The sequence below is a fragment of the Anarhichas minor genome, unplaced genomic scaffold (assembly GCF_050575085.1).
Source record: "Anarhichas minor isolate MPS153535 unplaced genomic scaffold, ASM5057508v1 ptg000002l, whole genome shotgun sequence".
In the NCBI taxonomy this organism is placed as follows: Eukaryota; Metazoa; Chordata; class Actinopteri; order Perciformes; family Anarhichadidae; genus Anarhichas; species Anarhichas minor.
Window position 1 is genome coordinate 2,582,501 of NW_027466448.1, and position 13,353 is coordinate 2,595,853.

A 13,353-nucleotide genomic window follows, 5' to 3' on the forward strand; every position below is an offset into this window, starting at 1 on the left:
GGCTCTCAAACCAGTGAGTGATACTGTAGATTTATCATGGAACTGACCTTTATTACTGTAGTAAAACACTTGAAATACCTCATTTATATCACTTGCTATTTGACACTTTTATCAGGTATCACCATAACACGAACGCATGGGTGAACCATGTGGGATATAAAACTCTTAACCCTTATGCGGTTAGTGCTGCACTATATGATATATCTATTGGCTTCACACACATTATTACGTTTATATATTACAAGGATTAATAACACGGCAGAAAGGAAAAACAAGGAGCATATTTTCTGTGATATATATCAGATAAATAAATGCTTTTTCTTGTTTATATATATAGATAAATATTCTTCTTCTTGTTTTTCCTTCTTGCAGTATTATTAAGCCGTGTGTGTTATTAAGTACAGCCTCACAGAGCCGCTGTAGAGTCGCTGTACACTCTTAACAAGTCAAATCTTCAAAATCCTGGGAGTAAATTTAAATGACAGTTGGCCAGAATGATCAAAACCCAGGTCCGGTTACCAGAATGAAGATGAAAGGAAACTAAGATGTATAAACCACAGATACACAGTGCATCCTATATATGCTGTCACTGCATATTTATTTCAACACAATACACTATATACAGTTTCAAAATTGCAAATCTTTGAAAAAGAAAAGAGAGAGAAAAGAAGAAGTTGTATGAAAGGTGATGAGCAGCATGACACTGTTCACCTTCTGAACATAAACATTCATGTATTGAGTGTATTGAGATGTCTCAAATCAAACGTATAGCTATAAATGCATAGCACTGTTTACATAACCCATGAACAATAAAGTAATAATTACTTCCAGCAGTTTCATGTGATAAATAGAGGGATATGATATATTTCGTCCTGGAAAGAAAAGCAAAGAAATCTAAACAACGACCAAAAAAAATGAGTCATAAAGTTTTGAATGAATCTTTCAACATGTTTGATGAATTGATACACTGTTACTCAACTTAGCATTGTTTTCTATTTTCCCCAAAGCAATGCAGATCTCAAGATAGGAGGCTGTGAGAAAAACACATTACATCACACGGTCTGAATAAGCTGGAATAGTAGCTCCACTGTAGGCTGGATTGTTCCAAAGACACACAAAATACAGCTTTTTAAAAAAAGTTACACACGACTTTCCCTCTCGCGCTCGCACACTCTCTGGGTCATCGAGTCTATGTGGAAAGGACGCTGACGGACACACTCAGCATCCTCAGGTGACAGACGGTCAAAGCGTTTTTAGTCAGCCTCTTCGTGGCTGTGAGTTCCTGGCATCGGAGATAACGGGTTTAAACGCTTCTGCGTTGTTAGGAAACACCTCTGCCGTGTGTGAAATGTGGGCGCTGTGCATGGCTATGAACATTACAGCTTGCATATAACACTAGTCTTTTGATATGGTGTATAATAAACAAAACAGAAAAACATTCTGCTCAGACTCTGTGATGACAAACCCACATGGAGAGGCACAATTAGTTAGAAAACTGGGATTTTTGATGCTCAAAACACATGGAACTTTTTATATTATTTTTATATTTTGCTCATGTATATAAATATGTCTGCATGTGAGAGAAAGGGGGAGAAAGTTGATGAAAAAATTCTGGATTCGAGAAAAAAGCGACATTCAATAAATATAAGAAAACTCAGGATAGTGTGTGAGGTTTTTAAGAGGGCACATACATTGACAACAACAACAAAACAAACAGTTTTTGTAGTGCGCTTTGGCAGCCTTCAGCCAAAAAAAAGAAAAAATCAATTCCAGTGAAGTTTCAAGGCCTTCTGCCAAAAAGAATTCCAACAAAGCCCAAAGTCATCATCACTCCAGCGGCGTCCATAAAATCTTTACGAGGTGGCATGAATCACAACGTTGTCACCGTTCGTTATGGATCTGCATAGCGCGGCTGGAAATCACTGACAATTAGGGAGTGTGGTGTAACCACTAAAGTAAAACCTTCGACTGTGACGTGTAGAAGCGGGTGCTGCTCAGGGCCCATAAGGTCTTGGCTGTGTCCCTACAGGACAACATTTACATCGAGTCTCACGGTCTGACTCCTAACGTGTTCAGTAGACCATCAACTTTGTGAAAGGGTGGCTGTCAAGACAAATTTGCTTTTTCAAGCTTTCTGTCTACTGGAATCATTAGTTGTTGGGGGGAGTTTTTATATTTTCCTGAAGTGTACAGGACAGAGGCACAGTGCATGAGCTCCTGTCCAACTGCTGCTTACAGATACATATTTTTACGTCCCCTCTTGTCTCCCTTTTGTGCTGGCTGTGATTTATTTTAACTCCACTACCTTCCCAAAAATGTCTCTCTACACAGCTGAGTGTCTTCTCCCATTTCCTTTGATCCAAGGAGACCTGACTGATCCCATCCCAAGCTCAGATACCTCAGAATCTGAGCTTGCCATAAATGTGCTTCAGCAGAAAGACCTGACTGATGATTCAGACGGACTCAGCTCTTTTCGTAATGATACATCAGTGAGATATGTTATATGTGGGTAATAACTCAGGAAACAGTCTTTCAACTCGCGTGATTCTTTTCTTTTGAGAGCGGCTACAGTGATAATATTTTCCCAAGGTGGTCCCGTGTACCGTACCAGACTTTGAATAGGTGAGATTGCTCTTCCAGGCGGCACCGTGGGAGACATTCATCCACAGTTGTCAGCGCGTTGGAAGAAGTTGGCAGAAAATCCACGTGTGACTGGAAAAAAAGGAGCCGTTGATCAAAGGAGGAAGAATCAAGTCTCATGAAAATCCGCTTGCTGTAGAAAAATGTCAGAGTAGTCCTCAGTATGGGAGTAACACATGCTGGTGTGCTATATTAAGGACTAATGATGGAACAAGCTGGTCCCAATCACTGCACATTGTAACCACTTAAATGCTAATGCTAGCTACCAGTAGCATCGAGAGGTTACAGTAGATTACCTTCAGTGAGGATGGTGAAAACAATATCATCTGACTGAAACATGTGATTTCTTAATTGATGAGCTTAAATGATCTGTACATTAGAGCACATGAAAAGGTAGGACTGGTTACTTCTAAAAGTCTGGTTCCAGCTTCTAAAGTGTGAATATTTGCTTTTCTTTCTGATACCAAACTAACTATCTTTGGGGTTTGGACTGTTGGTAACAAACAAGACATGAAAATATGTCAACTTGGGCTTTGGGAAACTGTGATAGATTGTTTTTATTACTTCCTAGTAATTTACAGACCAAACCGATATGATCGATAATGAAAATAATCATCTGCTGACCCCCCCCAGTTACTCAATGCATGTTTACACATAACGTCTGTCTTAGTAGTAAGCATGTCATGTTTTAACTCCACGTAGATTTGTTCAATGATACGTGTAGTTGTAATGGGTTAAAAAATACAAGGACAAGCTGCCTGTTAGCCTGCATGAGATTGTGTCACTGGTTAAACTATTTCTGTTCAACTATATCATGTTAGTTTATGTTATTTTCGTGATTTTTACTAACAGTGGATGTTGCCAAGTGTTAACTCGGGACTGGCCAATAGAGACGTGTCTTACATTTTACGAAGCAAAACTTTCGGGCTCGCAAACAAAACTTTTGGCTTCACATAAAAAAAAAAATTCAATCACAAATTGATTTGACTTCCTTTTGCTCTCAAACCTATTCTCTTTGAAACTAAAGACACAAAGTAACTCCATATACTTCAACCACTTTATAATACACTTTTAAACAAAGCACAGAGAAGAGACTTCACTCTACTGTATTTGACATGCTTAGCTGAGGGTTTGCATCCTGCAGTCTGTATTCATCGTCTCAGCGGCCTCCTTGTGAGACAGTTTCTTCCAGGTGTAAATGCATTCCAAGCGTTGGTCTTCTTACACTGTGACCTTTTCAGCCGGTAGTGGAGAATGAGTCCCTCCTAACAGAGGTCTGTCCGTACATGTGGTGCTCTGTGATCCACACAGATGGCTTACTGATACACTAGTTTGATTATTTGGCATTTGTGGCTCATTGAAAACAGATTTTTGAGGATCTCAGACTATAAATGACATTCATATCCCTGTGATTATATATTATATTTCCATTATTACACAAATCAGCCGGTATTTGCTTTTCCACTGTAGAGCTTTAACATGAAACTGGGAGCCTGAGTTAATCAAAGGAATTGCTTGAGATTTTGGGAAATTATCTTATTTGCTTTTGTGCCAAACATCTGAAATGTTCCCAGAGTGGTATCAATCTTTTCATTTAACTCTATGCAAGAAAGTGAAAAGCTTATTTCCATGCTGAGATACGACTTTATATATCTCTAAGAAGGAACGACAGCAGGATCTGCCAGTCAAACTTAAAGAGTGCTTACGTGGTTCTTCTGGATCTTTCTAAAAGTTGGATTTTATATTTAAATGTTTCATCTCTCTGCTGAATGCAGTTTTTGAAGATTTACTGTAGCTGATTTCTCCACCGTACAGTTTTTCTCAATACTTGAATTCATTAAGTAGAGGAAAAGAGAGAGAGCCAACACAGAGTTCAACACGAAGTCACTTTATCATGTTTGGGGGCAGGTGGAGCAAATCTAGCTGGGAGGAGAGGACAGAGGAGTGGGGTGGGAGTCCGCTAAGTGTCTCCAAATAATGACATCCATGTTTGATCCAAAAGTAGGCAGCTCAAATGAAGCCACACATCAAATTAAAAAAAATCTGGAAAAAAGAGGAAGTCCCAGAGGGTCTTGAAAGCACACAGCACTTAACCAGCGCCAACAATTTGCAGAATATTTAATGCTCCCACTGTCTCCTCTGGTACCGAGTCACTTCTGACACAGAGAGTGAACCAGAAGTTGATCATTATGATAATGGGAGTCGGTGCATCTCTAACTGCATCGGGATAACTTATCCTCCTCTGCAGCCGCTGCTTTGACAATGTGTTCTGCAAGTGGGGTTGAAAGTGTTCTACACGTGGGTGTTCCTTAAAATGACTGTTATCCACGGGATCACTGCCAATTCAGCACTGTTTTTACGGTCACCTCTTACCCAGCATGTGGACATTTTAAATGCTAATCAGTGTCAGTTTCTGTATATCCAATATTCCCTACTGTCTGTTTCCTCCTCTAACTCCTGCGCTAACATCAGAGACACGCTGCAGAAAAGCAAAAAAGAAGCATTAGGAGATCTGGAAAATGAATGACAACAAAATGACATTACACCAAACATTTTTTGACAGCCCAGAGGACTGTTTTGGGGGCAAAGTGTCAGCACATCCTGATCCTGGGAAGGTCACAACTCCAGCCTTGATTGGCAGTCTGTCTAAAACACACTCCATCCTACGCGGAAAGTCCTCCTCACACAGATATCCATAATCCTTCAATACAGGTCATCAAACTTGTCAGGAGTTGACATTTCTCAATCACAGATGGGTCTGGGATACTTGTATATCTCTTTAAATGTTTCTCAGTAACACAAATACTTCCCCACTCATTTCCTTAGTCCCGTCTGTCTGCATGTGCTATTTGGTTTAGCAGAGGTGTTCCTTTAGTAACAGTCCAAAACCGAGTTCCCTGCTGTCTTCTTTGTCTCTCCTCCTCCTCACCACCAGGTCAGCTAGTACACCTGATCATCCGTGTTCATGCAGTAAAGGTTCATCATTATCTGTGACCTGCCGCAGACCCGCCCTACCCAAGTTTAGTGAATTCTGAGTCCGGTTCTTCTCTGCTGCAGCCCAGAGTGGCGGTCCTCGGGGACTGGACCTTGCCGATTTCCTCAAGGGCGCTGGCCAGAGAGTCCAGGTCCCCCGAGTCCTGGTGCTGGGCTTCCCACAGGCTCAGAATCACTGATGATGGGCTCTCCTGACATGCAAAGTAGCAGAGGTTCCTACAGACCAGGGGAAATAGAATACTACATTAGAGTAGATCACGTGGAAAGGAGTAATTGCTGAGAACAAATGAAAGTGCCGGTTAATGGTGGCTCAGCAGTGATTGCCTTGCACTAATTATGATAAGACGGCCAGTGCAAAGACATTTTTAAAGGCGTAGTCCAGTGATTTATTATCGCACTTTCATACACTTGGGTGACTCATAACAGAATGAGCTAATTTAAAGCGTCAGAGGCCGAAATATCCTGACTTTTACCCTCTAGTGTCGGTCAAACGCCAAGAAACACTGGATCCTACATTTCCCATGAGACAACTCAGGAGAGTCTTCCATTAGACCGCTTCACTTGTTCCAGACTCCACATCCTGAGTTTATACGGCCTGATGACATCACTATGACATCATCAGGGTGTAGAAGATAGTTCCCTTTTTTAAACGTAATTTCTGAATTTCCAGCTCAAAAGATTATTATTTTTTTAAATAAAAATGTTAATGTCTGACTGTACAGACATCTGTATAGTCAGTCCGTAATTGTCGGCTACGATTAAGTAAACTGGTTTGACTTCAGGTCAACAACAGTTTGGATGCAGTGATATTCAGTGAACACATGGTTTAAAGCAGCGTTTCCTTTGCATTGATTCTCCTCCCGCTTGCTGTTATAACGCCCATCCAACAGAGTGCACTGTTTCATTACGATGGGATTTCCTTCGTTGCCTCCTACCCTCTTTTCCTCTTCATCCCACTTTCTCTCCGATGTTCCCCCAATATTCAGAGAAAGAATGACAAAAATCAGCTTAACTACGCGGAGACATCCCCGTTACACGCTTATTGGTGTGTTCGACTGGGCCCGTCTAAAACCCTTTCCTGTTCCTCAGTCACAGATGTTTGTTTTCAGCCTCGGTTTAAGTGAAATTCCTTAATCACGTAGTTTCTGTCACAGTTTCTTAGTTAACTTTTCCCTCTCATGTTTCTCCAACTGGCAAGCGAGAGAGATTACTCATTTCCAGTATGTTTTTCTTCCCTCAGCTGCCTGATGGAGCTGACTGCACAGATCTAATCTTCCTCTTGAAGATCATCTTATTGACTTCTCTTCTGAAGCACAAATAGAGATCAACCCATTCCAAACAACTGAAATCCTCCACAGCCTACGCAAATACTGACCTGGCACAACCTCCGGGAAGTAGAGGAGGAGATCTCATGCAGAGATGCTGCTAATGATGAGCGCTAACATGAACCCATTTTCCTGTCAGCGGTCACAGACCTTCCTTCTTCTTTCTGCAAAAACACGGCATCTTATCTCCAGTTGTTCTGACTGTGCTAAAGTTGGCCCTTACACCCCCCCCACCCACCCCCCCTCCCTGTCTCCCTCTTCATCTCTTTCAATCTCTGTGTGCATGTGTTTCCAGATCTATAATGAAATCAGCAGCGTGGCGTGTTACTGAAGGCTGGTTGGTGATGGAAGATTAGGGCTGACACGGTGCCTAAATTCCAGATTAAAAATAGTATTCAAAGTGGGAACAGTTTACACAGAGGAGAGACCAGTGAATGCAGCATTTCATCATTCTGCAACAACACCTGGACTAAAACCTACCGGCTGATTTGTATCGGAGCTGCGGTGACTCATCGAAAGGTAAATGACAACTGCATGCAATAAAGAATGATGATGACAATGCAGGTTTCTGCAAGTCGGACACCCTCTGATACCTGTCTATGTGGAGCTTTTGAGCCAAGAGCTGCCAGTCCTTCCCCTTGGCGTTAGCGGTGTCAAAGGTGGCGCTGATCCGCTGACGGATGGATGGGGGGATTTTAAAGGCCCTTGACCCTGTCTGAGAGGTGATGGTACAGTCTGACTGAGTGAAAAAGGGAACCACTCCCTTTTCATTCTGCCAGCGAGGAGAAAAAAAAAAGGAAAGAAGAGAGGTGTCAGGGTGATATTCATACCACGGCTGAAATTCTCAATATGAACACAAGGACAAGGACTTAGCAAGACAATTTGCAATCTATACATGAAACGCTCCCTGAGAGGCTCATTAAGCAAGCCCTTAAATCAAATCAAGAGTCATCCAGTGTAATAAAAGAAGCTATTAACAAGCCCGCTTGACCGCCCCGCGCGCCGAGGACACGCCGTCCGTTTTTTTCCGCAAGCGCCACTCACCTCCACCACCGACGTGTAGACCTGGAGTATCTGCTCCTCGCCTTTGACCTGTCGGATGCCGATCTTGCAGGAGAGCTGCGACGAGGAGTGGCTGTATCGCTCCAACGAGAAGGCACACTGCAGGGGACGCTGGTTACTGGCCCACACCTGAGAAAAGGAGAACTCCTGCAGAGCGGGGACGGAGGGACGGACGGACGGGCAGGGAGCACAAGGAAAGGGTTAACACAGTGGAACAAACTCATTAAATCAAAATACATTAGTTCTTTGAGTCCTGCTTTGTCACCCACTTTGCCGTTTACGTGATTAATTAAGACCAAATGAGTGGCCTCTTTAGCCAATCAATGAAGTTACCTAATCAAGCAGTTTACCCGTCAGACAGAACACCGACAGGCATTTAGAGCCCGAGGGATGAAAATGTATCCCGCTAACATCTGAGAGAGCCGGAGTCATTAGTGCAAAAATGTCATAAATTATACATTATACACAAACTGACTGTTGCCTGGGAGAAATAATCAAGTTAGAGCCAAAACTACGATTAATCAATTAAATGTCAACAATGAAATTAATCGCAAAGTATGTTGATATTTGATGAAATGGTTTGACTAATAAAACAATTTAAAAAAGATTCTAGGTTTTCTAAATGTTGTGGACAAGTAACTTTGTATTACTTTTGCATTATAACCAACAGTGTGGCTATCCGAACATGCAATCATTAGGTCAATAAATATTACAGACATAAGCTCCCATCATTTGCCTAAATAGTCTACGTAAATACATAAAATAATCCTGTGAAGATTGTCTAAATAAGCGTACAGCCCATAGCATTAACTTCAGACTCCCCAAGCCATATTTACCTCCTTATTGGTGTGTTGTGTTTTCTTTCCTAAATTATTATAATATGCCTTGAATATTCTCGTAAGCAGCAATCTGTTAGATCAGGAACTGTAATGTGATTATGGAATTAGGACAGAGATGCCTTGATTTACCCAGCTTGCACTACATTTCCCCCGAATAGTGGCAGCTGAAAAACCAAAAAGTATCAGAGCTTCGGAGTAAATGGAATCGAAAAAGTCAATTTCGACTTCCATTACTAACTACTGTGTGACCCAGACAGTGGCGCAGTGAGAACAGGTCAAAAACAGTGTTTTATGGATGAATCATCCTCTCTTCAGATCCATCAGACAGGAGGGCGGCTACTTGTAAAAGCCTCCTTCAGACGACAGTGGTGTCTGAATGAAAGCCTACGGCCCATCTTCCCTGTAGGACCCTCACATAGTGCATAGTGGCTCTTCTCTCTCCAAGACCACCTTGTTGGTATTCTGGATGCGCTATGGTGGGCTAATCCTGCTAGTAGGATCTCACTGGTGGGATAAACATCACAGGCAGAGCACAACATGCGGCATGTAAGACCCCTAAGATAACTAGGAGACGTGTGTGCGTGTGCCTGGCAGTCATAATTAATTTTGTAAATTTGTGTGTGTGTGTGTGTGTGTGTGGGGAGGGGATATCTAGCATTAGTGAGCTCCTGCTGTGCCCTTGCTGCAGTCCTTTTGCTTTGATGTGAACGAGCAAGAAAAAGGGGGAAACTGGTCGACAGTTCTGATGGAGGAACAGAGGAAGCTGAGGAGATGAAGGTGCACAGCTTCTCTCTGTGACCCTGATACAGCAGAGCTAGCTTTACATCGGAAGTGCACGTACAGGAAAACCTGATCGCTTATTAATTTCCTCTTAAACTGAATCACACAAACTCAAAGTTGGGATGACATATTTTTTTCAAAAAACTGACATTTCCAGGTTTTAGCAGTACTTTATAAACTGCCTACCTGGCAGGTGGTGAAAGGCTTGATGCTCCAGAGTAACTGTGGGACGTCCTGGATGGACACCTGGAGGCTGAAAGTGTTCCCCCGGAACAGCATCATTTTCGGCTCCTCCAGCAGCCGCCCGCCCCTGCTGCGCTCGCCAACTGCCACCTCCTGATAAGGAAAAGCGTGGGTTGTTTTTTTTTCGGGGGTGGGGCGGGAGTTAGGGGAGTGGAGAAAAAAAAAAGGTAGATATCTCATATGGTTGATAGAGTCTGTGCACCAAGCCAGGACTCAGGTAGAGCACACAGCTTTTCAAGTAGAACAAAAAATGTTCTATTGACACACACAGACGGTTTATGGAGTGAAAAGCTGAATAATAACAAAAGACAAATATAAACGTAGTTGATTAATCAAATCAATAGTCAACTACTTTGACAATCAATTCATCGTTTTAATTTCTTAAACAAAAATAAGATAGATAGAAGATAGAGCTCTTATTTATGCAATTGCAGTACAAAGCGGGAAAGAGTGCAAATACAATGAGTGTGCTTAAAACTAAATATAAATTGAGTTATTCGACAAATACACTTGGCATGATTTTGTGTTTCTGCAGTGGGGGCCTGAGACAGTTTGGGCTCCTGGGTCTGAACCTAATCGCCCCGTTCAGTAAGGGGCAGTGAGTCCGGTATGCAAGGTGCTTTTCCTCTCACTCACACAGCTCAGAGACAGAGAAGGGGAATGCAAAGCATACTGGCTGACTTCAACCTGATCAATTCCTGCTTCAGGCTCACAGGGGAAATTAATTGTCCTATGAAGCACAAACAAAGGCCAACAAAAAAAAAAATAAGAACAAATAACCATGTCTGACTGATGGAGAGGTGGGCTGGACTGCCTCTTGGCCCCTACATTTAATTAATCTTTGATCGCATGCAATTCTACATCTTGAATGAAGCCAAAAGTAAAAGTAAGTTTGGTGGCTATACAGGACGACTACCAGCACTACTTTAGAAGTAGTTAAGCTGTATGTGAGTGTTTAATTAAGATAGGATGCTTGAACAGAAAGATGCATGTTTGCGGAAAGGGCAAACTTCCCTCAAAGCACCGTTCACCAGCACGGCGACTAACCGGCGCTGCGTTCGCAAAAGCGTCTCATTTAAACGTGTTCAAATACTCGTCGCGTGAAACGCAATGTTGAAACACCTTTAATTAACAGAGAGCAAATTAAATTACGCAAAGAAAGGGCAGAGAAGCAACCTTGGAGCATCTGTTGTCTTTGTAATTAAAAGTCCCTCTTTGTCTGCTAGTCATCAAGCATCTCCCAGTGGCAGTGTTACTGAGCAGGCAGATCTTCAGTGAAGCACAAAAACAACAACCCAGACAGCAACTCTCCCAGGCAAAACCACCAAACCAGTGCAATTTAAATTTGTAAATCAAATATTTATACGTTATAGTAGAATTCTGCCATACTTTTGCCACACTAGAGGACTGAAGCATCTCGAGAATTATTAAAAGGATTGCCATGAAGTTCTGAAGGTACATCAATTCAGCCTCAGCTGTACTTTGTTTGTGGTGCTAAATGGCAAACGTCAGCACGCTAACACCTTAGGCTACGACGGTGTCAACAGTAAATGCATTGTGACATTAGCATTCAGCTTAAAGCACCACTGTGCCTATGTACAACCTTACAGAGGCCTGGCACACAGAGTAGGACTTTCCTTTCTTTTTGTTTTGTTCTCCTGTCGTGTACAACAGAGTGCTTCATCAAAGCCTTCTTTCACCTAAACAAACATCTCTCTGTTTTATCCATGGTTGAGGCATATTCATGCCAGACTGAATTATTGTAACGTTTCCTGGTCAGCCACTAGCAAGAATCTGAACAGAACCTTTGACCATATTCCATAAGTTTTAGCTTTCCCCTTCATGATTCTGACGACGCCCAACATTGTAAATGGACACGCCCCTTCCTACCTGTCTGATCTCCTTAAACCTTATACTCCAATCAGGACTCTGCGCTCTCAGAATACAGGACTCATATCTGCATAAAACCCTCTTCCTCTGGAATAATCTGTTTAAATCCAAACTCAAAAACTCGTCTTTTTTGCCTTAAACCTTCAATTAGTTGCTTACTCTTTTATGTTTGTTTGGGGAGTTTTTCCTCATCAATTCTAAGCAAATAACTTTCTCATTACATTGAATCATCCCCGGTTCTTCCTCGTTTCCTTCTACATCCTCCCTCTCCCCTCGTACCTGAAAAGCATGGGGCGTGTCGTCCACACAGTAGACCCTGAGGGTGAAGCCCAGGGAGTTGCTGGTATCTGGACTACCGAACACAGCCAGCCTCAGACGCTTGGCCGCATCCTGGTTCAGCAGCTCGCCTACCAGTGCGTAGCGACCCGGATGCTGCAACAGCACGTGGCACCTCTGGGTCTCCAGCAGACAGTAGCAGGACGTGCTCTCCTCGTCCACACACATCACTTCCTTTGGAGGGAGGATCAGGAGAGACCAGGTTTAGTTCTGATGCATTAAACACATATTCGAGCCATTAATAGTTCATTTGAGGGTTAGTCATGAGAAAAGCTCAATAAGGCAATGCTGTCTCCCTGAAGGGCTTTTTGAGGATCCAGCACCCACCTTTATACAGTGGGGCTGAGAATACTGATTCATGATGATTAACATTTCAATTACTGCCAAGAATTTGTTTGCAGGCTTTAACTTAACCATCAAAGAGAAAGAATGAACACCAGGCATTCAGCCAGTGGTATGTGAGCAACACCGAGGGCAGAAACATGGCCCTACACGGTCCCACGCTGATGATGAACGCCTTGCTTAAATGGCACAAACGTGCGACACCGATGAACACACTCAATGTGCCGCTCTTGGTGGTAATAAACGTTTATTCCTCAATGGGGCGATACCAGAGCTGTAAACGGCGTCTCTACTCCGTATTACAAATATTGTAAAGTCTGTTCATCGGTTGCAAAAAAGCGGAGATGGCGACAGCCGTGTTCCAAGATGGCGACGGACAAATCGCTGAACTCGAGGCTACAAAACGGCAGTCCACAAACCAATGGGTGTCGTCACTTCTTATGTACATTCAACGAGTGGAACGTGTGCTGATGTACTTAAAGCACATAGAGAAGAAAAAAATAAAACCACGCGTCCAAATAAACAGGTGACAAAATGTCATAAATAAACAATAAATGCTGAGATAGAGCTACGTCAAACTGGTCAGCCGTGATTCTGAGCAGAAGGAGTCAGCTTTCACTTGTTTCACGTTACAGACAGCGTTACAGTTTTCAAACGACACATCCCCAGAATGCAACGACGTCTGAAATTGATCTTACGTAGCTCGAAGCGTCTGCGTACTTGCTGGGATGTTTCTGCCCCAATCATTGCAAAGATGGTTGATCTATAATTCCATCTATTATCTATGAAGTTGTTACCATGTAGAACAATACACAAAGAGAATATAAATAGCAACAATGTTATGTAGCAGACCATGAGAGCAGCCGTTTACAATCAAGAGGTGCCCGAGTTGTTTAAGGATA

General features: G+C 42.5%; 1 protein-coding gene across 1 annotated transcript in view; it reads right to left on the reverse strand.

The window, feature by feature from the left end:
• Positions 1-5,651: 5,651 nt before the first annotated feature.
• LOC142955845 (netrin receptor UNC5D-like) overlaps positions 5,652-13,353 on the reverse strand; it is a 142,509-nt gene continuing 134,807 nt past the window's right edge. Inside the window, exons 14-18 of the mRNA XM_076097120.1 lie at positions 12,053-12,283; positions 9,827-9,976; positions 8,004-8,168; positions 7,553-7,731; positions 5,652-5,850 (exon numbers count right to left, since the gene is read on the reverse strand). Coding sequence (XP_075953235.1) covers positions 5,652-5,850; positions 7,553-7,731; positions 8,004-8,168; positions 9,827-9,976; positions 12,053-12,283 — 924 coding nt within the window. The remainder of the gene's footprint in view (positions 5,851-7,552; positions 7,732-8,003; positions 8,169-9,826; positions 9,977-12,052; positions 12,284-13,353) is intronic.